The sequence below is a fragment of the Pneumocystis carinii genome (genome assembly GCF_001477545.1).
Source record: "Pneumocystis carinii B80 chromosome Unknown supercont1.4, whole genome shotgun sequence".
Taxonomy (NCBI): domain Eukaryota; kingdom Fungi; phylum Ascomycota; class Pneumocystomycetes; order Pneumocystales; family Pneumocystaceae; genus Pneumocystis; species Pneumocystis carinii.
In genome coordinates this window covers 1-23,893 of record NW_017264716.1, presented here as the reverse complement: position 1 = coordinate 23,893, position 23,893 = coordinate 1, and the positions used below count along the sequence as shown (strand labels likewise).

The 23,893-nt window shown below is 25.4% G+C and overlaps 8 protein-coding genes and 1 non-coding gene across 9 annotated transcripts; 6 read left to right on the top strand and 3 right to left on the bottom strand.

Moving 5' to 3' along the window:
• Positions 1-1,303: 1,303 nt before the first annotated feature.
• On the top strand, positions 1,304-2,021 carry T552_04090 (hypothetical protein; the record flags this gene model as incomplete). Its single annotated transcript, XM_018372141.1, has 5 exons — positions 1,304-1,343; positions 1,622-1,668; positions 1,689-1,702; positions 1,810-1,920; positions 1,967-2,021. 5 exons carry the CDS (start codon positions 1,304-1,306, stop codon positions 2,019-2,021), a joined length of 267 nt encoding a protein of 88 aa, XP_018226638.1.
• Positions 2,022-2,357: 336 nt separating this feature from the next.
• T552_00859 (hypothetical protein) lies at positions 2,358-6,438 on the top strand. Its single transcript, XM_018369457.1, has 18 exons — positions 2,358-2,625; positions 2,668-2,739; positions 2,784-2,857; positions 2,902-3,012; positions 3,053-3,301; positions 3,347-4,295; positions 4,337-4,543; positions 4,585-4,736; positions 4,777-4,893; positions 4,941-5,228; positions 5,272-5,366; positions 5,407-5,492; positions 5,535-5,651; positions 5,695-5,844; positions 5,890-6,003; positions 6,048-6,109; positions 6,154-6,286; positions 6,336-6,438. The coding sequence occupies exons 1-18, from the start codon at positions 2,400-2,402 to the stop codon at positions 6,392-6,394; spliced, it is 3,261 nt and encodes a 1,086-aa protein (XP_018226637.1). The 5' UTR covers positions 2,358-2,399; the 3' UTR covers positions 6,395-6,438.
• Positions 6,439-6,613: 175 nt separating this feature from the next.
• On the bottom strand, positions 6,614-10,599 carry T552_00858 (hypothetical protein). Its single transcript, XM_018369456.1, has 6 exons — positions 9,768-10,599; positions 7,450-9,719; positions 7,312-7,401; positions 7,051-7,267; positions 6,741-7,006; positions 6,614-6,695 (listed from the first exon to the last, which is right to left on the bottom strand). The coding sequence occupies exons 1-6, from the start codon at positions 10,552-10,554 to the stop codon at positions 6,660-6,662; spliced, it is 3,666 nt and encodes a 1,221-aa protein (XP_018226636.1). The 5' UTR covers positions 10,555-10,599; the 3' UTR covers positions 6,614-6,659.
• A 1,206-nt stretch (positions 10,600-11,805) lies between these two features.
• On the top strand, positions 11,806-12,695 carry T552_00857 (hypothetical protein). The gene is made up of 3 exons (XM_018369455.1): positions 11,806-12,139; positions 12,183-12,308; positions 12,353-12,695. The coding sequence occupies exons 1-3, from the start codon at positions 11,852-11,854 to the stop codon at positions 12,647-12,649; spliced, it is 711 nt and encodes a 236-aa protein (XP_018226635.1). The 5' UTR covers positions 11,806-11,851; the 3' UTR covers positions 12,650-12,695.
• A 26-nt stretch (positions 12,696-12,721) lies between these two features.
• T552_00856 (hypothetical protein) lies at positions 12,722-14,745 on the bottom strand. Its single transcript, XM_018369454.1, has 9 exons — positions 14,709-14,745; positions 14,643-14,652; positions 14,540-14,596; positions 14,390-14,492; positions 13,950-14,347; positions 13,444-13,906; positions 13,228-13,402; positions 13,023-13,187; positions 12,722-12,977 (listed from the first exon to the last, which is right to left on the bottom strand). Exons 3-9 carry the CDS (start codon positions 14,588-14,590, stop codon positions 12,767-12,769), a joined length of 1,566 nt encoding a protein of 521 aa, XP_018226634.1. The 5' UTR covers positions 14,591-14,596; positions 14,643-14,652; positions 14,709-14,745; the 3' UTR covers positions 12,722-12,766.
• A 444-nt stretch (positions 14,746-15,189) lies between these two features.
• On the top strand, positions 15,190-15,260 carry T552_05011. The gene has a single exon. It is a non-coding gene; the product is annotated as a tRNA-Gly (tRNA).
• Positions 15,261-15,532: 272 nt separating this feature from the next.
• On the top strand, positions 15,533-17,752 carry T552_00854 (hypothetical protein). Its single transcript, XM_018369453.1, has 6 exons — positions 15,533-15,809; positions 16,100-16,288; positions 16,340-16,471; positions 16,517-16,869; positions 16,913-17,525; positions 17,569-17,752. The coding sequence occupies exons 1-6, from the start codon at positions 15,579-15,581 to the stop codon at positions 17,704-17,706; spliced, it is 1,656 nt and encodes a 551-aa protein (XP_018226633.1). The 5' UTR covers positions 15,533-15,578; the 3' UTR covers positions 17,707-17,752.
• Positions 17,753-18,133: 381 nt separating this feature from the next.
• T552_00853 (hypothetical protein) lies at positions 18,134-19,807 on the bottom strand. Its single transcript, XM_018369452.1, has 4 exons — positions 19,760-19,807; positions 18,995-19,597; positions 18,410-18,949; positions 18,134-18,361 (listed from the first exon to the last, which is right to left on the bottom strand). The coding sequence occupies exons 1-4, from the start codon at positions 19,769-19,771 to the stop codon at positions 18,179-18,181; spliced, it is 1,338 nt and encodes a 445-aa protein (XP_018226632.1). The 5' UTR covers positions 19,772-19,807; the 3' UTR covers positions 18,134-18,178.
• A 1,350-nt stretch (positions 19,808-21,157) lies between these two features.
• T552_00852 (hypothetical protein) lies at positions 21,158-22,519 on the top strand. Its single transcript, XM_018369451.1, has 2 exons — positions 21,158-21,275; positions 21,317-22,519. Exons 1-2 carry the CDS (start codon positions 21,206-21,208, stop codon positions 22,489-22,491), a joined length of 1,245 nt encoding a protein of 414 aa, XP_018226631.1. The 5' UTR covers positions 21,158-21,205; the 3' UTR covers positions 22,492-22,519.
• Positions 22,520-23,893: the final 1,374 nt, after the last annotated feature.

Below are 23,893 nucleotides of genomic sequence, written 5' to 3'. Positions count from 1 at the left end.
TAGTTTTTTTAATTTTATTGGTAAAAAAATGAATTATATTAATAAAATGGTATAATATTCATTTACAAAAAAAGGTATTTAGTTTTATTTTTATGATTTAAAGTTATTTTTAAATATATAATATATTTTTATTAAAATCATGAATTTTATTACTAATTCTTTTATTTAATAATTTCATATATTAAATATTACTATAAAGTTTTTTTACATAGTAATGATTTATTTATAGATTTTATTATATTCGTGCTTGTTATAAACCTGTTTTATTAAATAATGTTGAATATATTATTTGTGTATCGACTTAGGGAAATTATTTTGATATACATTTAAATAGATTAATTTCTTGAAAAATTGTTAATTATATTATACAAATCACTCAATTGCTTCCTTTACAATTCCTTTAATGAAATATAAAACTATATCATTACTAATATTTTCGACAAAATATTTTATAAAATATTTAACATGCCTCTATAATCCTTTTTTTATTATATTTTATTCTAATGTATTAATTCATATATTATTCTTAATTATTATATATTTTCTTATATTTATATATATATATTATATAACCAGATGATTTTTTCAACACCGTTCAGAGTTTACTTTGAGCATAAATGGACTATAGCACATTTTATGTCAAACAAAACTCTAAAATTAATGATCCATATTAATCGCGTTTTTATTTTTTTAAATAAAAACGTTTCATGCACTGGATACATTACTTCTTGTATAGTTTAAAACATATATAAATAAAAATATTAAAAAATAATGTAATATATGAAATATAATAAAATAAATAAATATTGATATGCATATTCATTATATTCCTATATAAAAATTCTACTTATCTAGAAATTATGTAATATTTTGTATCGAAAATCTGATTTTTGTAACCAGAACTTATAAATCATTAAATGTTATCTTTTCATGTAAAACTAAAACCTTATTTACATAAATTAACTACTTATATCCCAAGGGATATTGTATATGGTTTATTGTTATGGTCTTTTTGAGTTTATACTTGAATTATTTGTATTAAAACAGTTCCTAATTTTTATGGTTTTTAAATCTTCATCATAATATTTCTAAGTTTATGGGAAAAACAATTATTTTAATATTTTTTACAAGTATTGGTTTTATTATTTCATTTTGGTGTTATACTGCTACTACTTTTACATTTCCTGGTTTACATTGACATATAATACAATATTTTAAAGACTTATATTGAGCATTTTTTTAAAAAATGGTTATTCTTGTATTAAGTTACATAATTATTAGTTTTTTATTTCAGTTAAGTAAAATGGCTCAGCTCGTTTCTCTAATAAAGAGAAGTTTTGAAAGTATATTTTTCTATAATTGATATTAATAACTAATTTTATAGCTTGATTATAGGCATCATTGTTCTATATACAATTGCTATATTCTTAGTAAGGTTTTTTATTATATATATATTTCTACAACGTAAATTATATCGCCCGAGATAGGTCCATAGCTTTCTAATTGCATAGGATTTGCTAACTATAAGCAATTTATTTTATTTCTTATTTATATTTCAATATATTCGATTTATCTTTTTACATCATCTTTGTCATTCTCTATCAATTTATTATACTTTTAGATATATCTTCAAAAAGAATCATATCAGTTAATTGGATGCTTTTACATGTTATTTTAGGAGTTTTTAGGAGTTTTTAGCATTGTTTTAGGGATTTTTACGACTTGGCATATTTTCTTAATTTTTCATAACCTTACTACTATTGATGCTTTTAAACAAACTCTTTATATTGATAACTTGAATATTAATAGTTCTCAATCAACCTCTAATATTCAAAATGCCTCTAATTTTGGATTGAAAAAAAACTGGATTCAAGTTATGAGTTCTAATAAATTTCTTTGTTTTTTTCCAATTGTTAATCAGTATGATTGCAATCTATGTTTTATTTTTTCTAATATTTATTTTTAGTCTTATAACAGATGATTCATTTATAGTTAATAACGATATAACAAAAAAGTCATGAATATTTTCTCCATTCAAAAAAAACATCTCATGAAGATAACCTCATATTGCATTGTTAATACTCATTATTTACATTCTTAAATTCTTATTTTAATCTCGAAATCTTTTTTTCATATATCTATTATTGTTTGTTTTTTATCATTCTATACTCTAAAGACTCCAGTTCTAATTCTTTTTACATTTCTATTATATTCTTATTTATACTATATAAAAACTAATATTAATGGTTTTTGTTATTATATTTTAACTATGAAATATTCATATCTTTAAATAATCACACGATATGGTTTTTGAAAATAAAGTGTTAAGATATTATTAAAAATTAAGAAACTTTGGATAGGAATTTTGAGTTTATTTGTTTTATTTAATAGATTTTTTTATGTCAAAGATATCAAAGATTAAACATAAAAATATTGAAGTTTTACAAGATATTAAAAATGATCTTTTTATGGATAAGGATGTTAAAAAACGGCGTATTTCTGAGGAAAAACCACATAATCTAGAATTTATAAGCAAAAAGAAAGCATTTGGATATGAGAAGACTTTGAAATCTTTTGAGAATGATTTAGAATGTGTTTTACAAGAGTTTTTAGAAAATGAACAGGGTTGGGGTCTAAAAAGTTGGAGTATTTTTTGATAGGTTTTAGAAGACAAGAATGAAAATCAGAAATGGGAGAGACCTTCTTTACCTTTAATTGATCCAATGAATGATGATATTTGTTTTTATTTTTTTGTTTATATATATATATATTTATATTTGTAGATTTTCAACAAATTGAAATTGATGATACTATGAGTGTTTCAGGACCTATTCTTCGTCTTTATGGAGTTACTGAGGTTTATAATTTTAATTGATTTTTATATAGTTAATTTTTTCAAAGCAAGAGAATAGCGTATTATGTATAGTGACAGGATTTTTTCCATATTTTTATGTTCCATTACCACAAGGGTTTCATGAAGGGCATATAAATTCTTTTAAGATGGCATTAGAGGTTTTTAATATTATTAAAATTTATTTATTTACATAATTAGAATGCTATTAATTTTAGCAACAAAGTTATAAACAATATTGAATTAGTTATGAGACAAACAATATATGGATTTCTGCAGGATGGAAAGACTCAATATATTAAGATTACTGTTAATGATCCAAAGCATATTGCTAGAGTTCGTAATTTATTTGAACGAGGTGATATCAATTTTAATAATATGTTTCCTCCACAATATATAACTTTCGAAAGTAATCTTCCTTATACTTTAAGGTTTATGATTGATGCATCTGTGAATTTAAACATTGATATTGGAATACTTGTTAATTTTTATTAGATAACTGGAATGAGTTGGATTAAACTTCCAAAAACTAAATATTTAATTGCAAATGAAAAAACGTCTAATTGCCAATTAGAAGTTTTTGTTGATTGGAAGGATTTAGAAAGTTTTCAACCTGAAGGAAATTGGCAAAAAATAGCCCCATTACGGATTTTAAGTTTCGACATTGAATGCGCTGGAAGAAAAGGTGTTTTCCCAGAGCCGGAGATCGATCCTGTTATTCAAATAGCCAACGTTGTTACTTTGTATGGAGAGAAAGTACCTTTTATAAGAAATGTTTTCACTATTGATACATGTGCTCAAATTTCTGGAGTTCAAATTTTGAGTTATGCTGATCAAAAGGAATTATTACTGGCATGGTCTAAGTTTATCCAAAAAATGGATCCGGATGTTATTATCGGATATAATATTGCGAATTTTGATATACCTTATCTTATTGATAGAGCGAAACATCTTAAAATCAATGATTTTCCGTATTTTGGAAGGGTTATTAGACAAAAATGTGAAATTAATAATACATCATTTTCATCCAGAGCATATGGTACTAGAGAAAGCAGATTTACAGATATAAGTGGAAGATTGCAGTTGGATATGCTTCAAATTATGCAAAGAGATTATAAACTAAGATCATATACTCTTAATGCAGTTTCTTCTCAGTTTCTAAATGAGCAAAAAGAAGATGTGCACCATTCTATTATTACGGATTTACAAAATGGGACATCAGAATCAAGGCGTCGACTTGCTGTTTACTGTTTAAAGGATGCATATCTTCCACAACGTTTAATGGATAAATTAATGTCTTTAGTTAATTATATCGAGATAGCTAGAGTTACAGGTGTTCCTTTTAGTTATTTATTATCTAGGGGTCAACAAATTAGAATTATTAGCCAACTTTCTCGTAAAGCTCGTGAAAAAGATTTTATTATTCCTAATATTAGATCAGAAGGTAATTGATTGAAAAACAATAACGATACTGATATTTTTTAGGAATTGATGAGCAATATGAGGGAGGAACTGTTATTGATCCAAAGAAAGGATATTATAATATTCCAATTGCAACTTTAGATTTTACTTCTTTGTATCCATCGATTATGCAAGCACATAATTTGTGTTATACTACTCTTATTAGTTATAAACAAATAGAAATGCTAGGTTTTGAAAAAGATAAGGATTATCATGTAACACCGGAGAATTGTAAACGGCTTTTTTATTATGTTATTTTTTAATATTTATAGATTGTTTCGTTAAACCACATATTCGTAAAGGTCTTCTTCCACTAATTTTTGAGAATCTTTTGGCTGCTAGACAGAAGGCTAAATTGGATTTGAAAAATGAAACTGAGCCATTTAGAAAAGCTGTGCTTGATGGAAGACAATTGGCTTTAAAAGTAATATTTCTGTAAAATAACCGTTTTAACATACTTATAGATTTCTGCAAATTCTGTATATGGATTTACTGGCGCAACTAATGGGAAGTTACCTTGTCTGCCTATTTCATCTAGTGTAACATCCTATGGACGTCAAATGATTGAAAAAGCAAAAGATGTATCGATAATTCGTTTATAAACAAGCTATTTAACATAGAATTTTAGGAAATAGAATTGAAATATACAGTAGAAAATGGATATACTCATAATGCTCGAGTTATATATGGCGATACTGATTCTGTTATGATTGATTTTGGCGTAAAAGATATTGCAGAATCTATGAGACTTGGTTGTGAGGCAGCTGATTATGTTACAAGCAAACTTCTTAAACCTATTAAAATGGAATTTGAAAAGGTTTATTTTCCTTATTTACTTATTTCTAAAAAGAGATATGCTGGGTTATATTGGACAAGACCGGAAACATTTGATAAAATGGATTCAAAAGGAATAGAAGTATATTTATAATGTTTTGTTATCGCATTTAATTTCTTATCAGACAATACGTAGAGATAATTGTCGTCTAGTTTCCACAGTTATAGAAACAGCTCTTCGAAAACTATTAATAGATCGAGATATAGATGGTGCCCAAAGGTAAGTAATAGTGGATATTCTATGTTATCTAAAAAAATAGTTATGTAAAAAAAGTTATTTCTGAATTGCTTCAAAATAAAATTGATATTTCAAATTTAGTTATAACGAAGACTTTGACAAAATCAGGTATTTCAATATTATTTCTAAAAATTGTCTTATATTATTTAGATTATGTAAGTAAACAAGCTCATGTAGAATTGGCAGAAAGAATAAAAAAACGAGATTCTGGTCTAGCACCAACTCTTGGTGATCGTGTAGCATATATAATTGTTAAAGGTGCTAAAGGTAAATCTATTTTATTAATTTGAAAAATGGTTTAGCTTTTAAGGTGATCAAACTTTTTTGCGTTCAGAAGATCCTATTTATGTTTTGGAAAATAATATTCCTATTGATACCAAGTATTATCTCGATAATCAGTTATCAAAACCTCTTTTAAGAATTTTTGAACCTATTTTAGGTGAAAAAGCAAATTCACTTCGTATGTTTTTTTAAATGAAGTCTTTATTGCTCTAATTATGTCCAGTTTCTGGAGATCATACTAGAACAATTTCAATGACATCACCTGCTATTGGCGGACTAGTGAAATTTGCTATTAAAACAGCAACATGTATAGGATGCCGAATACCATTAAAGAATGGTTATTTTATTAGATTATAATTATTATTACTAATTATTGAAAAGGTTGTAATACTGCTGTATGTAACCATTGTATAGGAAGAGCTGCTGAATTATACCAAAAACAAGTAAAGATAAATACTTGCCTTAGATATATATGTAACATTTCTAGCTCAATATAGTTAGTGATTTAGAAATTCGTTTTGCTAAACTTTGGACACAATGTCAACGATGCCAAAACAGTTTGCATCAGGATGTACTTTGCACATCAAAAGATTGCCCCATATTTTATATGCGTAAAAAGGGTATTTATACTGCAATACTATTATACTTCTTTTTCTAAAACCAAAATAGTTCAAAAAGATATGAAAGAAAATATAGAAATTCTGGAAAGGTTTAATGAAGATTGGTAAAAAAAAATATCAATTATTTTTAAATTATTTTAAAAAAAACATGGTATTGTTATAACTAATAAAATCATTTGATAATGTGATAAATAACATTGATATATTTAAAAAATTGGTTTATTTAGAAATAGCTGCTCATTTTTCCTTTATGAATGATCGTGGATATATTTTGATTGATTATAAATAATATATTCTTTAATGTTAACAAGATTTTTAATCTTCATAATTATAATTTTTTGTTAGTAGCCCTAACTGTTTATTCAAAGATATTTTATAGTAATACTGATTCCTGAAGCAATCTTGCTAACTATTAAAATTTAATAAATATAAATCTATTAAAAATAATATTAACCTTTTCATCCTCTCTTTCACGTGGTTCAATTCCTAAACTAATATCATACATATCATTTAATTTATCCATTCCTTCAAGGCATTCTAAAAGATAAGATTGTATTTCAGGAACAACTTGAAAAGAATATGAGATCGATTGATATCGCTGAATTTCTCGTATAATTTCAGCTGTTTTTATTCGTTTTGAAAAATTTATCAAATCTTTAGAATTTTTAATCATATCTGGATTTCCATCTTCAATAAACGTTAAGTCAGTTAAATAAACACCTATTTTTATTTTAAATGGTATATTTTAAATATATAATATTTACCTAGAAATGGGACACAAGGTGGATTAATTAAACGTAATATTTCTCGATATTCAGAGAAATTTTTCGTTGAATCCATCATTTTATTTAATGAATCAAAAGTACTTATAGTCTTTTTAGTAGCCAATTCCCATGTTCTTTTGAGACGATGTATTGGTGCTGAATTTATTCCAGAAATTATTGATGTAACTGTAGAAAAATTATTTAAGCATCGACATTTCTAATAATTAATTAATATGTTTTTTTAAAAAAAAAGAACTCAACATCAGCAATATTAATAAAATGTTTCAAAAAATGTACTCTTTTTTTTACCTCGGTTTGACTAAGAATAGTTTGGGTAACCCATCCAGTAATCTAAAATAAAAGGTTATTAAAATATAAGAAATACTTTTGAAAATATACTTGGTTTGATTTCAAAATCATCGATCTAATATTTTCTGCAATGCTATTACAAACATGTTTACTCCATGCTTTATTTAAGAATTCTATTGGCTTGATTTTATTATAAATCTTGCTTTCGATTAATGTAAGTTGCCTTGCGACTTCTAATGGATCTAAATCCAATAATTTAAATTTCCTTAAATTTTTTGGCAATATAGGAGGAGCAACAAAACCAATATTTAACATAAGTTTACGAAAATAATTTCTGTCATCATTTTTCATCCTTTTATCTATAATTCGCACAAGATTTTCTCCGGGAATTGATTCAGACATCGTATTAATAGTAAATTCTTTAATTTGACTAAGTAATTTTTCTGAATTTTCATCCATAGGTTCCATAAAATAACTTTCAAGCCAAATTTTTAAAATATTAAATACTCTAAGCCGAATAGGCTTTTGCTTTTTTTCAATCCAAACTTCTAGTTCATAAGGTTTTAAATTTTCTGGTGGAGCTATCATAAATCGTTTTACTAGAAGATTAAAAAAGTTTTCAGCTGATGTAAAAGTTCTATAAGTTAACAAAAGTGTACTATTAAATAATGAATCAAGCAAATCATGTCTTGTTAAATGTTCAATTAATCCCGATAATGTTCCAGCTTTTAAACAGCCTTGATCATCATATATAATTTTTCCTTCATCATTATGTTTTAAAAACCATGGAATTGGCTCATCTTGTGTCTCAAGAATTGAAAATGCTTTTTGAGGTGAAGATTTTCCAAAAGGAGATTCATCTCCAAAAATCTTTTTTAATTTTGTTTTAGTTCTAGGTGTTGCAGGAGAGGTTTTTAACAAACTTTTAGAATCATCAGACTCCATAGATATATTACTTGACATTGATAGTTTTTTAGATGGTGAACGATAATGAGAATGTATTAGATCTTCGCCACACTTTTTAGTCCGTATTTCTTTTTCGCCTACAAGAAATTCAATCGTCATCATTAAACTCTGTAAAGAACAGTTGATATTTCTTGAAGAATTAATTATAGACATAATAGGATTGTTATTATAAATATTTATAAATTTTGGAAAACTTTGAACTATAAGAACAATTGTATTTATCGAATCGTATAAAACTTGTTTAGCATTTAAAAAATCGAATAATGTTGGCGAATATGTATCTCCACAAGCTTCTCCTAATGGTGTAACATCCACGGATTCAATCAATTCCATAAATATTCTCATTGGTTTTAAAATTGTTTTTGTTTCATGAATTATAAAGAGATCAGAAACTATAATTGACATCTTTTTTTCATCATCAGAAAAACTAGGTTTTAATAATTTTCTTTGGAAATTATTAAGTAAACATTTAATCTCATTTAGCAATGTATTTAATTTTGAAAGAAGTTCTTGAGATAATGGTTTCAATGTTAAATTATCAGAAGACTGGATTTCTAACGTTAACATATTATTGTGAACTATAGGTTTCGTATACATAATTAAACCGTTTCCTCTCCAGCCACCGCCAACTTGTCGATCTTTAATAAATCCTAATCGAAATTTGCATGGTGTTTTATATATGGAATTTTTTGATACTACAAATTTAATATATTCTTCAACTATGACAATTATATCTTCTGCATCATTAAGAACGTTGGATTCTATATTTTCTGGTAACCATTCACTCGAAGCAAGTTTTGTTGAAAGAATGAGTTTACTTAATGCTGTCAAAATTCTCCAATAATACCATTTAACAGTTTTAAAATCACTTTCTGATATGGATATTATAGTTGGAAAAGAATTACCAAGAATTGAAACAATTCTTAGCATACCCGATGCATGTACAAGATAAATTATTGTAATTCTGATTGAATCGCATAATTTTTGAAATAAAACTTTCATTTTTAATTCAACAAATTTATGTAAATCATTAATTGATTGACGCATATTCTGTAATATTTTCTTATAAGAAGGTATTAATTCTTCTGGTACAAGTTTTAATACTTTTGAGTCTAAATATGTACTTTTATCATTTTTTGAGTTGATCGGGCTTTGTAAAGGACAATAATAAATAGGCATTAAAATGCTCGAATCATCATCAGAATCAGACATTTTGGAAGTATCTTCATTATGCAACGGATTCTCAAATGAAGAAATAATGTTTAACTGATCTTCATAATTTGAAATAATAAATGCTTCAAGAGGAGATAAAACTCTTATAGATGATGATTGTTGTGGAAATGTGTATAAATGGACTCCTTTTGGTTCTTTATTATTAACTGGACGTATTTTTCCTAAATTTTAATATTTCGTAAAATTCTTTTAATTATTAAAGCACTTACCATTTATATCATTTTCGAAATACGGACTTCCTAAAACACCAGGCATATTTAGAAGACAACTTAAATCATTTAACTCTTTGTCTGTTGTAAATGATAATGATTTTTTTTTATGAACCTTTTTTGAATTACTATTAGATCGATCATTGGACTCCAAAAAATGCGAAAAATCAGCTTCTGATGATTTTTCTTCAGTATTAGGATAATATAGCTCTTCATTTAAAATATCTGATATACAAATTGAATTACGTAAAGAATGGTCATTAGCTTCGATACTTTGTGATTCTTGATATACATATTCAATAGGATCTTTTTCGATCAAGTTTTGTTCCAAACCAATTTGTATATTATAGATATCATGATCATCATTTCCATTTTCAAATTCATTTATTTCATTTTCATCCAGATGTTGAACATAATTACTGGGAAACCAACCTCTTTGGTCACCCAATACACCATCCCACCATCCATTTTCCATCCTATTTAGTACTCCTATTACGTCTCCTGCAACAAATTTTAAAGATGAAAGTTTAGGCGAATTAAAATCATAAATAGCACGGACAAGAGATAGTCGTTTTTTACATTTAAACTCTCCTGTTAAAGCTTTATATTTGCTCACTGTGGAACGATAATCTTCACTTTTGTTTTTTCTAGATAGTGATACACTTGTATGTGATTTAGGCTCCTTAGAAATAATATTAGAAATAGTTTTTATTATCATTTGCTGTGAACTCGAAGGCGCGTCATTATTTACATAAAAGCCTGCCTTTAAAACATTTGAATCAAACATATTTTTAAACTTTTGATGCTTTTAGACCAAAATAAAGGCTGAAATATAATGTTATAAATCAGTTCAATAATAATCCCCTGATATCAACTGAAATTTTACGATATATAAAATATAAAAGCTTCAAGAATGATAAAATAACTTCTATTTATTGCTGATGTTTTAATAATATATTATCAAACCGAATATTTTGAGTAAATTAAAATATAAATATTGCATTAAATTTTAAATTTGAAAAAAAATCATCCCTTAAAATGCAAAATATCTACCTTCCCTTCTAAAACAAGTTACTTTTGCGGTTTTCTAAAAACATTTTTTATAAAAAAAATGTCTTTTTCATAACATTTTCAGTTTTTTGAAATTTAGAAATTACGAGTTAATTTTTTAAAAACACTTTAAATTTAAAGATAAAACATAATAAACTCTTAAATTTTTAAGATTTATATATAGTGTTTCTTTAGCTAAAAATATTTAATTTATATTAACATAAGATCAAAAAAAAGCACCATTAATAATGCTAGATATTTAACTTGTATATTAGTAAAAAACTAATATATAGATTTGTTTAAATTATAATTTAAATAGAGTTTTGATGTATTAGAAAGATCATATATATATATGTTATTAGAACTTTTAAATATTTCAGGAAAAGATAAGTAATTTTTAATATGAGAAAATTGTTCAGAATTTTATCAATTTTATAATTAAAAATATTATTAACTTAAGAATCATTACAATTTATGTTATTATTTTATATGAATTAATATTTTTGTATACTTAAATAACTAAAAAAAAGATTAAATGTTAATAATTTATAATTTTTTCTTAAAAATGTTTAATTTACACATTTTATTTTAAAGATTTCAAAATATTTATAATAATGTGTTTTAAACTAATATATTAATCTTTTTTTTGTTGATTTAACTACAAATTTAAAACTTCAATTTTTAAAAATAATCTTTTGAAATCATATTTCTGCTTAATTTTAAGCACTTGATCATGTATATGTTTATAACAATAATAAAAGTCTAAATTTAATATTTTTTACAAAAATTTATGTTTGAATTGTATCTAAATATATTAAAATAAAAGATTTAAATAGATTTATAAAAATAATTTTTATAAATTCATTTAAATAAATGTTTAAATATTTAAAATAAAAGTAATACAGAAATAAAAGGGAACAATTAAAAAGTTATGTAATTATTTAATATTCTTGAAATAAAATATAATTTTTCTTGACGTTTCGGGTAAAATATTTTCACAATTTAAAAAAGTTATAGACTTTAGTATTTAATTTATGAAGATATTCAAAACTCTTTTTGTAGTTCTTTTTATTTCGGGGACAATTGCATCTGATTTTAAAAATAGTGAACATATAGAAAATATAACTTCACATTCGCCAGATATTTTTATTAATACAAATATTACCGATGATCCAGCACATTTTCAAACATCAAGAACAATTTTAAATGGAAAGAAAACAAATGTAAGTGTTGAAATTAGCAATTTAATCAATGAAACACTTGTTCTTGAATCATTTTCTATTCGTATTTTTGACAGGAATTTTTCTCTACAAATAATTAATGTATAATGATGGAAAGATTTGATGAATTACTTATTGTTTCTAGTTAGGGGATATAAGAAAACGTATTATTATACCAGAATTGAATTCTACAAGAGTTTCATTTTATTTTTCAACAGAATTAGCGGAAAATGATTATGGTCTTACAATTTTTGCAAGAATTAGAAGATATGTATGTTTTTTAGAATAATCTAAATCCATTGCTTATTTAACTAGGGTATTTTTCTTACATATGTTGCTTATAATTCAACAATCACAATAAAAGAACCGGGATATTCTTTCTTTAATTTTCAAATAATCTTTCTTTATATTATTCTTGCTGGTCTTATAATAGGCCCTTATTTGATTTTTCAAAAATGGATGTATAATATGTATCAAAAGAAAAAAAGGAATACTAAAAAGAAGGTTATCGAGAAGAAAGAACCAGAAAAAATACTTAATTTACATTATGATGAAAACTGGATTCCGGAACAGCATTTAAAAAATAGGACTGGAACATCAAAGAAACCATAGTTTTATCTGAAATTCGGAATAGCTTTTGGAAATAGACAAATTATTTTTAAAATATATATTTATATTCTATACGAATCAGAAAAATATTGTGATCAAAATTTTCATGTTTATTTAATGTTATGCAAGTTTTATTCCAAATGCTCTCCATCTTCTCTGTCTTTTCCCTGTTTTACTTTCATGTACAATATATTCCATAATACAAAGTTCAAACCAAGGTGTTTGTATATGATTATAATGTTGCCCTGATAAAAGGGCTTCTTCTAAATCTCCATATATTAAAGAGAGCCTTTGCCTTAACAAGGCAAGTGTTTTTTTATCTTTTCTTAGACTTTTATTATTAATAATAAATTGATATTACATGTTTTTAATTTACTTAGTAGGCATAATAAATTCGTTATTAAAAAGCGTTTGTGCGTCATCTCCAAAAAATATAACAGGAATACATGCACTATCTTGGCCTTCAAACAAAAAAGCGAATTGCCATATGAATACTTCATCAAGAGGATATGCAGAATAACATTTACATTTCTTAATATAACTAAATAATGTTAAGAAGAATCAATGATGTTTCTACTAACGTTTCTTGACAAGATTTACAAAATGGATGAGCAAAGTCTTCTAGATTTACTGGGAGAAAGTCAATAACTCTAGCTCTTATACGAAATTTCTGCGCAACATATAATGGTTTTGGATTAAGAGATGATAATATGTCACCTATTGGAGTAATTGGTATATGCTGATATGCGCAAATAACTATATCATATTAATAATTAATATATACTTTCGAAATATACTATTTAAATTCATATTAGCAGGAGATGTAAGTACTGTAGTCTTTTCTTTATATTTATTTTCTTCTGATATTTCCTCTAAAATCTTTTTATCATCTAAAAATCTTTTATTATATAAGGACTTGCGAGTTATAAGTTCCTTGACATAAAAATTGTCTTTTGAAGGTTTTGTTATAAAAATCTTATCTGGATATTGTTTGTCTCCATGAACAACACCTTCAAGTATACCATCACGATTCAAGCGTCCTAATAAATTAGATACTTGAACAATTTCGCCTTCATAAAGTTTATTTCTTGCAAACATAGCTGTACTGTCCCATAAAGAACATTGAATAGTCATTTTTCCATGCGGACCATTCCACCATGAACCCATTCCCCATCCATAAGGGTGTAATAAAGAATTAGATGTATAATCAGTTAAATAAATTGTAAATCCATTTGAATTAATAGGAAAGGTTTTAACAATCTATAATTTTTTTAATAAAAAGAAGGCCTATAAAATGATCTACTTCGCCAATAATTTCGTAAAATGAATTTGGAATGATATCACGAATAAGAGTGGGTCTTCTCTTAGAAACAATGCCATGGGCTAGTCTATTTTTATTTTTCCACCAAAAACATAAATCTTTTATGAATGTTTCTTCCTCAAATAATAATGAAATCTTGTTATTAGACTTGCTTTGCATGTTACCTTTTTTATCAAATAATATCCACTCTGTATCAATTCTACTAATCCCTTGCATATTAATATTGTATGAATTTATTCTAAGATTTCGCAATAAAATAGCACATGTATTGTCATTAAATAATGGAAGATCTTTTTCTAAAGGTCTAAAAAAGTTAATCAACAATCCACTCCCAGGAATGACGCAAGATTTGTCAAATATAATACAACTGTTTGTAAAATCTTGAAAATATTAAATTTTATAATTTAAATATTCAATTTTACCTGTTCCTCTGGATTTTCTAGAGTCTTTAAACGAGGCAAGAATACCTATAAGATTAACTATTGAGCCTGCTTGAAGATTACTAATATAATGATATTCATTATACTGTTTAAAATATTTGATATAGACTTTAAAAAAAATATTTAATAAACCTGAATACGAAAATAATACATTCCATTAGATGGTAATGGTTGTATAGACATTTTTTTCTAAAAATTCAGTTAATGAATTCTTTTTTCCAAAAAAAAATATGACCTTCTATAAACTTTTTAATTAGTAATTTAACATATATTTAAAAAAATATATAAGAATTAAACATACTTGTATTGTAATCTTCTTATTTAATCATATAGTAAATTAATTTTAATTGATAATAAAAATTGATTTTATTTATGTAAAAATATACAATTAAGATCTCAAATATATATTATTTTATTCCATTATAGATTTTTATTAATTATTGATTTTTATTATTGATTTTTAAAATTTATTAATATTTATATACGTTTTATATAGAAAAAGTTTATAAAATATAATGACTTTTTAACTTTTATTTCATTATTTTTTAAGGAATTATGACTTAAAATTACTAACTATTTTTACACATAAAAACAAATATAATAAATTATTTATATTATACTTAAATTTATAATTATTTTTATTATATTAAAACATTATATATTTAAACTCTAAATTAGAAAATCATAGCTAATAAAAATATTTTAGCTTTTTATCCCTTTTTATCCCTTTTTAATCTATCCACTTTTATTTTTATACAACATTAATTCGCCTTCCTTAAAAAGCGTTTGTGGTTTAGTGGTAAAATCCATCGTTGCCATCGATGGGCCCCGGGTTCGATTCCCGGCAGACGCATTCTTCTTCATAGAATGTCTTTAAACTTATTCATCCTGCTTTTCATTCTTTCCTTTTTCCTTATATATATGAAAATCTATTTCATATTTTTATGCTTAAATATTATAATTATTTAACTCTTTATAAACTATTTAGCTAGATTACTTTAATATTGAATTGCTTTTTTTATTAAGCTGTCGACCATAATTTTTATATGTTTAACCTAATATTTTGTAATAATTTCATAATATTCACGAAGCCTTAAAAAAGGGTTAAAAGGAAATTTTAAATAAATAATAAAGAAGGGGTCTATATAGAAGCTTAATATAGGGAAATAATATGACGAATCTTGATACAAGTAGATTCGTGCCGGAATATCGTCGAAATAACTTCAAATCCAAGAATATATTTGGAATGGATGAACTAAGAAGAAGACGTGAAGAACAGCGATTAGAGATTAGGAGACAGATGCGGGATGATTCGTTAGCAAAACGACGGAATTTGAATCTTTCGAGTATAGAAACTACAGAGAGTGATGACGAAGAATCGGCACTTCATCTTGAAAATCAGGTATATTTTTTATGTATATTTTTTTGAATATAGGATATATTTGTGGTTTATATGATATGTTATATGTATTAAGATGGGTTTTTTAAACAGTTATTATTGGGGTTTTGATTAAGATAATCATTGTTTATAAGTCGACATTTTATTACTAGATTTTTTAAGGGGAAAGATATGGATTTTAATACTACATAATGTAGTATATTTCTTTTTTTTTCATGGGTTTTATATAAATTATATCATATATATATATTATTATTTGCCCCTTTTTATTCATAGACTTACATTATTTATAGCTTAATAATGAATTACCTATGATGATTTCAGGTGTTTTTTCTGATAATATAGAGGAACAAATTCCAGCGACAACTAAGTTCAGGAAGCTTTTATCGAAAGAAAGAAATCCGCCTATCGAAAAAGTTATTGAATGTGGGGTTGTTAGTCGCTTTGTGGAATTTTTAAAAAGTCCTCATACATTGGTTCAGGTAAATATATCATTTTCCATTAAATTGATTTATATCAAATTATTGGTTTAGTTTGAGGCAGCATGGGCTCTTACTAACATTGCTAGCGGTAGTTCTAGTCAAACTCAAGTTGTTATTGAGGCAGGTGCAGTTCCTATATTTGTGGAACTTTTATCAAGTCCTGAAGCAGATGTTAGGGAACAGGTTTCACTATTATTATTTTTTAGTTATTTTGTTTATCGAAATTAGGCGGTTTGGGCATTAGGTAATATTGCAGGCGATTCACCGGAATGCAGGGATTTCGTACTTCGTGCAGGTGCTTTAAAACCCTTACTTTCTCTTTTGACAGAGTCTCGAAAACTTTCAATGCTTCGTAACGCCACTTGGACTCTTTCTAACTTTTGCCGAGGAAAAAATCCACAACCTGATTGGAATACTATTTCGCCTGCGCTACCTGTCCTAGCTAAATTGATCTTTTCATTGGATGATGAAGTTTTGATTGATTCTAGTTGGGCTATAAGTTATTTAAGTGATGGATCCAATGATAAAATTCAAGCAATTATTGACGCAGGAATTCCTAGACGCTTAGTAGAATTACTTATGTATATTTCATCTATTTTAAAAGTATAGAATTAATTTTTTAAGGCATCCCTCGACTTCTGTTCAAACGCCTGCTTTAAGATCAGTAGGAAACATTGTTACTGGAGATGATATTCAAACTCAGGTTATAATTAATTGTGGTGCACTTCAGGCCTTATTATCTTTACTTTCATCTCCAAAAGATGGAATTAAAAAGGAAGCTTGTTGGACAATTTCTAATATAACTGCTGGTAATTGTACTCAAATTCAAGCCGTAATTGATGCCAATATTATTCCTCCTCTTATTAATTTACTTGCTAATGCGGACTTTAAGACTAAAAAGGAAGCATGTTGGGCTTTAAGCAATGCAACATCTGGGGGGTTATCTAAGCCCGATCAAATAAGATATCTGGTTTCTCAAGGATGTATAAAGCCTTTATGTGATCTTTTAACTTGTTTGGATAATAAAATTATCCAAGTGGCTTTAGATGGTCTTGAGAATATTTTAAAAATTGGTGAATTGGATAAAGAAAATAAAGGGGGATTAAATCGGTTTGCGTTGTATATTGAAGAAGCAGGAGGTATGGAAAAGATTCATAACCTTCAACAGAATTCAAATCAAGAAATTTATCTAAGGTCATATAATATAATTGAAAAATATTTTAATGATGATGATGATGTTAGTATTTTTTTATGATAGAAGTACTACTAATTTTATCTAGGTCGATCCTGGATTAGCACCTCATGTAGAAGGTCAAACATTCAGCTTTGGAAATATGGTTAGCAATGCAGAAATTTCTAATACACAACAATTCGATTTTTCTAATATAAATACGAACGGAGATACTACAATGAGTTAAATATTTTTATTTATCTCGTTTAGACATTACAGATATTAATATTTTATTTAGTCGATTTTAGAATTTATGGCTTAGTTTTTAGTCCATAGTCATTTCTCATTCGTATTTATAAACTAACCCTTGATGTAACTTTATGTTGTGTATTTTTCTGTTTATATTTTTGGGCCATAATTCTAGCATAATTATATAGGACTAAATTTCTATATCATTACTTGATAAATATTTTTAATTTTTCAAGTTGGTTTTCATGTTTCAAAAAATATAAAAATAAACTTAAAATAATAATTTATTAAAATAATTACTTATGTGAATAACAAAAAAATGAAAAGATGCAATACACCGATATGCTTGAATTATTCACAAAAATTACAAATTCAAAAAAATAAAAACCTGTATTTTAAACCAATTTAATTCACAGTTTTATAGGGTTCGTTATTATTTGTATTTAGAAAAATAATGGGATATATTTTAATTATGCATGCTTTGCCATCCAACTTTCTACAAACTTGCTAGCCTTTTTAAATTTTTTATCTGCATATTTTTCATAAATTGCATTATGATGCTTTTTTGGAGATTGTAAACATTGCAATATAATGCTAACGAGAGGTAATAATTGACGTTCAGTATATGATGAATAATAAACATGTGCATCTGTCTAAATTTATTATTATAATTTTGTAATATTTATAATATAAAAACTTACCCAACTTCCCTTTTCTAACATACAACGAGAAAGATAATGAGCAGCTGCGACAATAAAACTTGGTAAAATTCCTATGAATCGAAAATCCATAACAGTTAATTCTAAAAGATATTTTGTAAGAGTACGAGTATCTAGATCATATTCATCCGCTTTTGATACTCGCCGCAAAAAACTCATTGGACCAGGCCATCCAAGATCAAAATTAAGCATATTAATCATATATCTTTCTGCCTTTAAAATCTCTTCTGAAGAATATCCATAATCTACCATATACACTATTTCGTGAACCGAGGGACATATAATTTCTTCATATTTACTAGCCAAAAAAAGTGCAGTAGCGCCAACGAGCTGCAACTTAGGAAGAGATACAACTTTTACAGATAAAAAACGATCGATTAAATTAATTGTAAGATAGAGTGTTTCGGGGAGAAGATGAAATCGAGAATGAACTTGAATAAGCCAATCAATTAGTACAGAACGCATTGACCATTGCATATCAGGTTGATGTTCAATATAAGTTGGGCTTGGTTTATATTTAACCTAAAAATTTTAATAACAATGAATAAACATAAAAAGCATGCTAACTTCAAGTTCATGCATGTAAGCAAATATTTCGTCAGAATATTCGTGAGCCATTGTAGTATCCCATTCATCAATTTGTTCAACAAATTCTTTCCTGATTCTTTTTAATTCCATAATATCGGGTTTAGTATATTTTAGAAGATCGGTACAAGTATTGTCTGTTTTATGTCGTGTTGTATTTTCTTTATTTTTCAAAATATAAGGAATAAAATTATAGGATAGCCTTTTATCTTTTAAATCTTCATTCAATTCTTCTTGATTCTGATTATATAAAGAATGGTTGATTAAATCTTTTTGATTTGTGTTTTCATACTCTATGCTGTTTTTCTCCTTTGAATGCAATTGACGTAAAATTTCTGGAAAGACATCCCCTTCAATATTATGAGCTTTTTGACTACTTAATTTTGACTGAATAAAAGAAGGTTTAATATGATTATTGCTAACGTCAGAAAGCACTATTCTTTTGGCTGTCATTTTAGAAATATTACTAATCGTTTGAGAATTACAACTGTGTTCTGAAAAATCTAATTGGCATTTATATTGTTTTTGTGGAGCAAGTTTGATATTTTCATTATGTTTTATGCAATACGGAAGAGACTTTTGAGCCTATATATTTATGAGTTATTTTTTCATAAAAATATGCTCCCAAAAAAAGAAGTTTCCTCTTAATTTAAGAAAATATAAACAGAAAATTCTTTAATCATAATTTTAATAATTTAAATAAATAGTTGTTTGATTTAAAACTTCTTAAATCATGTTTAAACATACCTCAGAGCTCATATCAAAGCTAACCAGTCCAAATGCCTTTTAAACGAGAACACAGCTGGAAATGTGTAGCAATTTTCTTGGAAAGTTTTCCAGAATATTTTTATAAACCTTGTTTTTCTGATATTTTATAAATAGTCCTGTTGATATAATTTTGATATCAATGTTGTCTTGACAACACATTTTTAACGCGTTAATTCAAAAATCAAATATAAAAAAATAGAAAAATATTAAAATAAAAGCCATAACATCCCACATAAATTTTTAGACAATATCTTTTTAGTTATATATGTATATGTGATAATATTTTATCTATAAAAATAGTGATTAAAAAATATTTAATACTTAAAAGTTTAAAAAATATGATTTTTGTTTATTAATATTTTAAAAATAATATATTATGATTTATTTATAAAGTTTTTTATTCTTTGAATCTATTTTTTTAACCCATTAAAATGTTTACATAGATATTTGGTTTTTTTCATTTATTTGAAATAAAAATATAGTTAATTTTATGATTTTAATTAAATGATTAAAAAGTTCAAAAAAATGAAAAAGATACAACAAAACACATAAAAGTTTAGATAATAAAGGGTTTAAAAAAAATAATTTAGATACTTTTTATTTAAATAATGTAGATAATTTTATAAAATTTTTCAGTAATATTTTAAAATTTAAATGATTCATCAATTTTATTTTATCATTAAGTTATTTAAATATTATAATATCTATTAATAATGTTATTCAAAAAAATAAATAATTAGTCATACATTTATATTTTATGCATTAAATAACCCTTTAAAAAAGTATAAAAATAAATTCAAAAACAAAGAGTAAATTAACAAAATATTCAAAAAAAAACTAATTTATTTAAAGCATGCGTGATTCTAAATATACAATATAAATAATTGTATTCATCAAATGAATATTTAATAAAATAAAAGTATAGAAAAAAAAAATAATAAAACCCTATAAACTATTCGTAATTGAACTTTTGATAAATCTAGGTTTAAGAATAAAAGAAACCCGTGGAAAAAAATGTGAAAAAAGTGCGAAAAAATATTAAAGAAAAATTGAAAACTAGTTTAAATGCATAAAAATAAAAAGAAATATATATAAACCTAATGTATTTTTAAAAAAAAACGCTCTAAATAAATTATGTAATAATATTACTAAATAAAAATGTTTTAATTTTTAACTTTTCATCCTTATTATATTTTATAAAAAAATTTAAATATATTTATAGAAAAAAAGTTATAAATCTTAAGAATCATCAATGTAAATAGTAAATCAAAAATATTATGTATTTGTTTATGCTTTATATATATATATTTGAATATTTTTGTAATCGATTAAAGTTCGGAACGTCGATCGACTCCTAATTTTTTCAAATTAAAAAATCTCTTTTTATAGAAACAGTAAATTTTGTTTCTTTTTAGTGTTTTATTGATGAAGATATCTTTTCTTGCTATTTTTATATTTGTAACACGTGTTTTTTCAAGAGATATATATAATACAGGTTTTTTTTTTTTTTTTTATTTTTTTTTAACATTTTTTTAGAATTTACTGATACTTTTGATTCTGTTACAGAAAAGGCATTTGAATATGATTATCCCGAGGAGGAAGTACAGGTCTCAGAACGTGCACTACCGGAATCATTCTCTGATCTAGATGAAACGGCTCGCAAGGTGATCAGTAACTTTGAGTCTCGAGTAAGAGATGGACAACGAGGTGATGATATTGTGTTACGATCGTTTTTATATGGACTTAAGTCTGGGTTTACTGAGGATGACTGTATGGAATTATCAAAGAAGTGCTGTTCTATTCTTGAAACTAGAAAGAACGATAATTCTTCTTTCAAGGCCTTATATTCTTTGTGTCCACCCACCAAATCTGTATGTGAAAGATTATCACAGTTTTTATTGGCGCTATGTCAAGAAACGAAAGCTAAACAAGAATCAAACACTAATTATGATAAAAAATTTTGCAAAGAACATTGGGATTTATGTTGTGATCTAAAAGACTTTTGCAAAGACATTTTAGCAGAATCGTGCAAAAAAGTGCAGGATAAGTGTTTGGGTGCAGGTCTTCCTGGTCCTCATCCTTCTCCTCCTCCTGAACATTCTCCTGCGGAACTACCAGTTCAAGCCGATTTTACTAAGACACATACTATACTTTCTGTATCCACGGTACTAGTAACAGAACTGGCGCCGGAAACGCATACTTATACAAAAACATATATTAAGACAAAAACATGTTGTTTGGGCAGACCTACAAAAACAGAAGAAGAAACACTTGAACCAGAACCTACTGTAGAAGAGGAAGAACCTACTGAAGAAGAGGAAGAACCTACTGAAGAAGAGGAAAAGCCTGCTGAAGAAGAGGAAAAGCCTACTGAAGAAGAGGAAAAGCCTACTGAAGAAGAGGAAAAGCCTACTGATGAAAAGGAAAAGCCTACTGTAGAAGGGGGAGAACCTACTGAAGAAGAGGAAGAGCCTACTGAAGAAGGGACAGAACATACTGATGATGATGGACCTGATTCAGATAATACGCATGGGGAAGAGGAAACTGAAGATCAATGTTCAATTACAGAAACAGTGACAGTGACAGTGACCCCCGAAAAAACCCTTGAAGCAGCTGAAAAAGGTCATGGTGTTCGTGTAGAAGGATTTCAGAAGGAAATGTTAATTTGTGCAATTATAGGAATGACATTAGGAGTATGGATAATTCTTTAAAATTTGAAAATATTTTGTAATAATAAGTATGTAAAAGTATCAAATAAAGATATGTTTGTTTTTCTCTTGTTAAATATAATTAATATACATTTGCAAAGAAATTTGGTTTGTAAGATAGAATATTTTCAAAGATATCCAAAAAATGAGCTTTGCTAAAAAATAAGACATGTTTAAATCAAATTGTGTTTACGAGTTACGGCTGAAAATCTGATTAATAGTATATTATGGTTGAACGATTCATATTTTGTATTAGTTAAAAATTATAAACAGTCGATTGATAAAAATAAAACATTTAATTTAAAGAAAACTTTAAATTTCTTTAAGTATTCATTTTAAAATATTTTCATTTAAATATTTATTTTTTAATAATTATATTTGTCATTATTTTCCAACTTTAAAATAACTTTAATTTTTGAATGCAAAAAGAATATATTTATTGTTATTAATGTAAAAAGGTGTTTTATATTTGCAGTATTTATTAAGAATAATATATAATGTCTTAAGATGTAATAAAATCTTTATTCTATATATCTTTTAAAGATTTATTCATAATATATAAATGTTTAGAAAAGTAGTAAAAAAAAATAAATTTTAACTAATATTAAAAATGTATTTTGATATTGAAAAAAATAATCAGATAAAAATTAAAATAAACAAAAGATATAGCAGACAATGAATATTATAGAAAATATAATAGATTTTATAAAAAATGCTATTAAAAATAAATTATATTTATTACGAGTTTTAATTGATTATTAATAAAAAATCTTTGGATGCTTCAATTATTCATATATTTAACTTTGTTTTTATAAACATTTCCGAAAAATCTTTAGAATCTATTAAGTATTATTTAGTTATAAATATTTCGTTTTCTTTTTCAAAAAAAAAGAGAATAAGTCTTCTTTGAATATTTATTTTTCCTACTTTGTAATACGATGAAAAAACTCTAATAAATTTCATTATTTAGATAAGGATGCAAATGAACTAAATTCTAATTATAATTCTTCACATATAGAAAATGTTAAAGATAATATTGAAAAAATTGCCTTAAATCACTCTATTTATAAGAATTATTGAACTTTCAAATGCTCTAAGACAACATTGATTGTCAATTCTTTTGTATATATGGTGGAAGCATTTTTAGCTATTCATGTAGGAAATAGAGATGGTCCTGTACGCTTTTATAAGTTTTCTGATTTATAAGAAATCTTATATTACTTATCTGGAAAATTTTCTGAGATTAGAAGATTTTTACAAATATTTGCTTTTTACAGGCGCAGAATAAATATTAATATATTTATATTTATTATCACTTTTAATATATTTAATATTCTGAAGAAAATTAATTTAAGGCATTTCTCTTAAAATATAATGATAATATAGTTTATTCAAAGTTATAGAC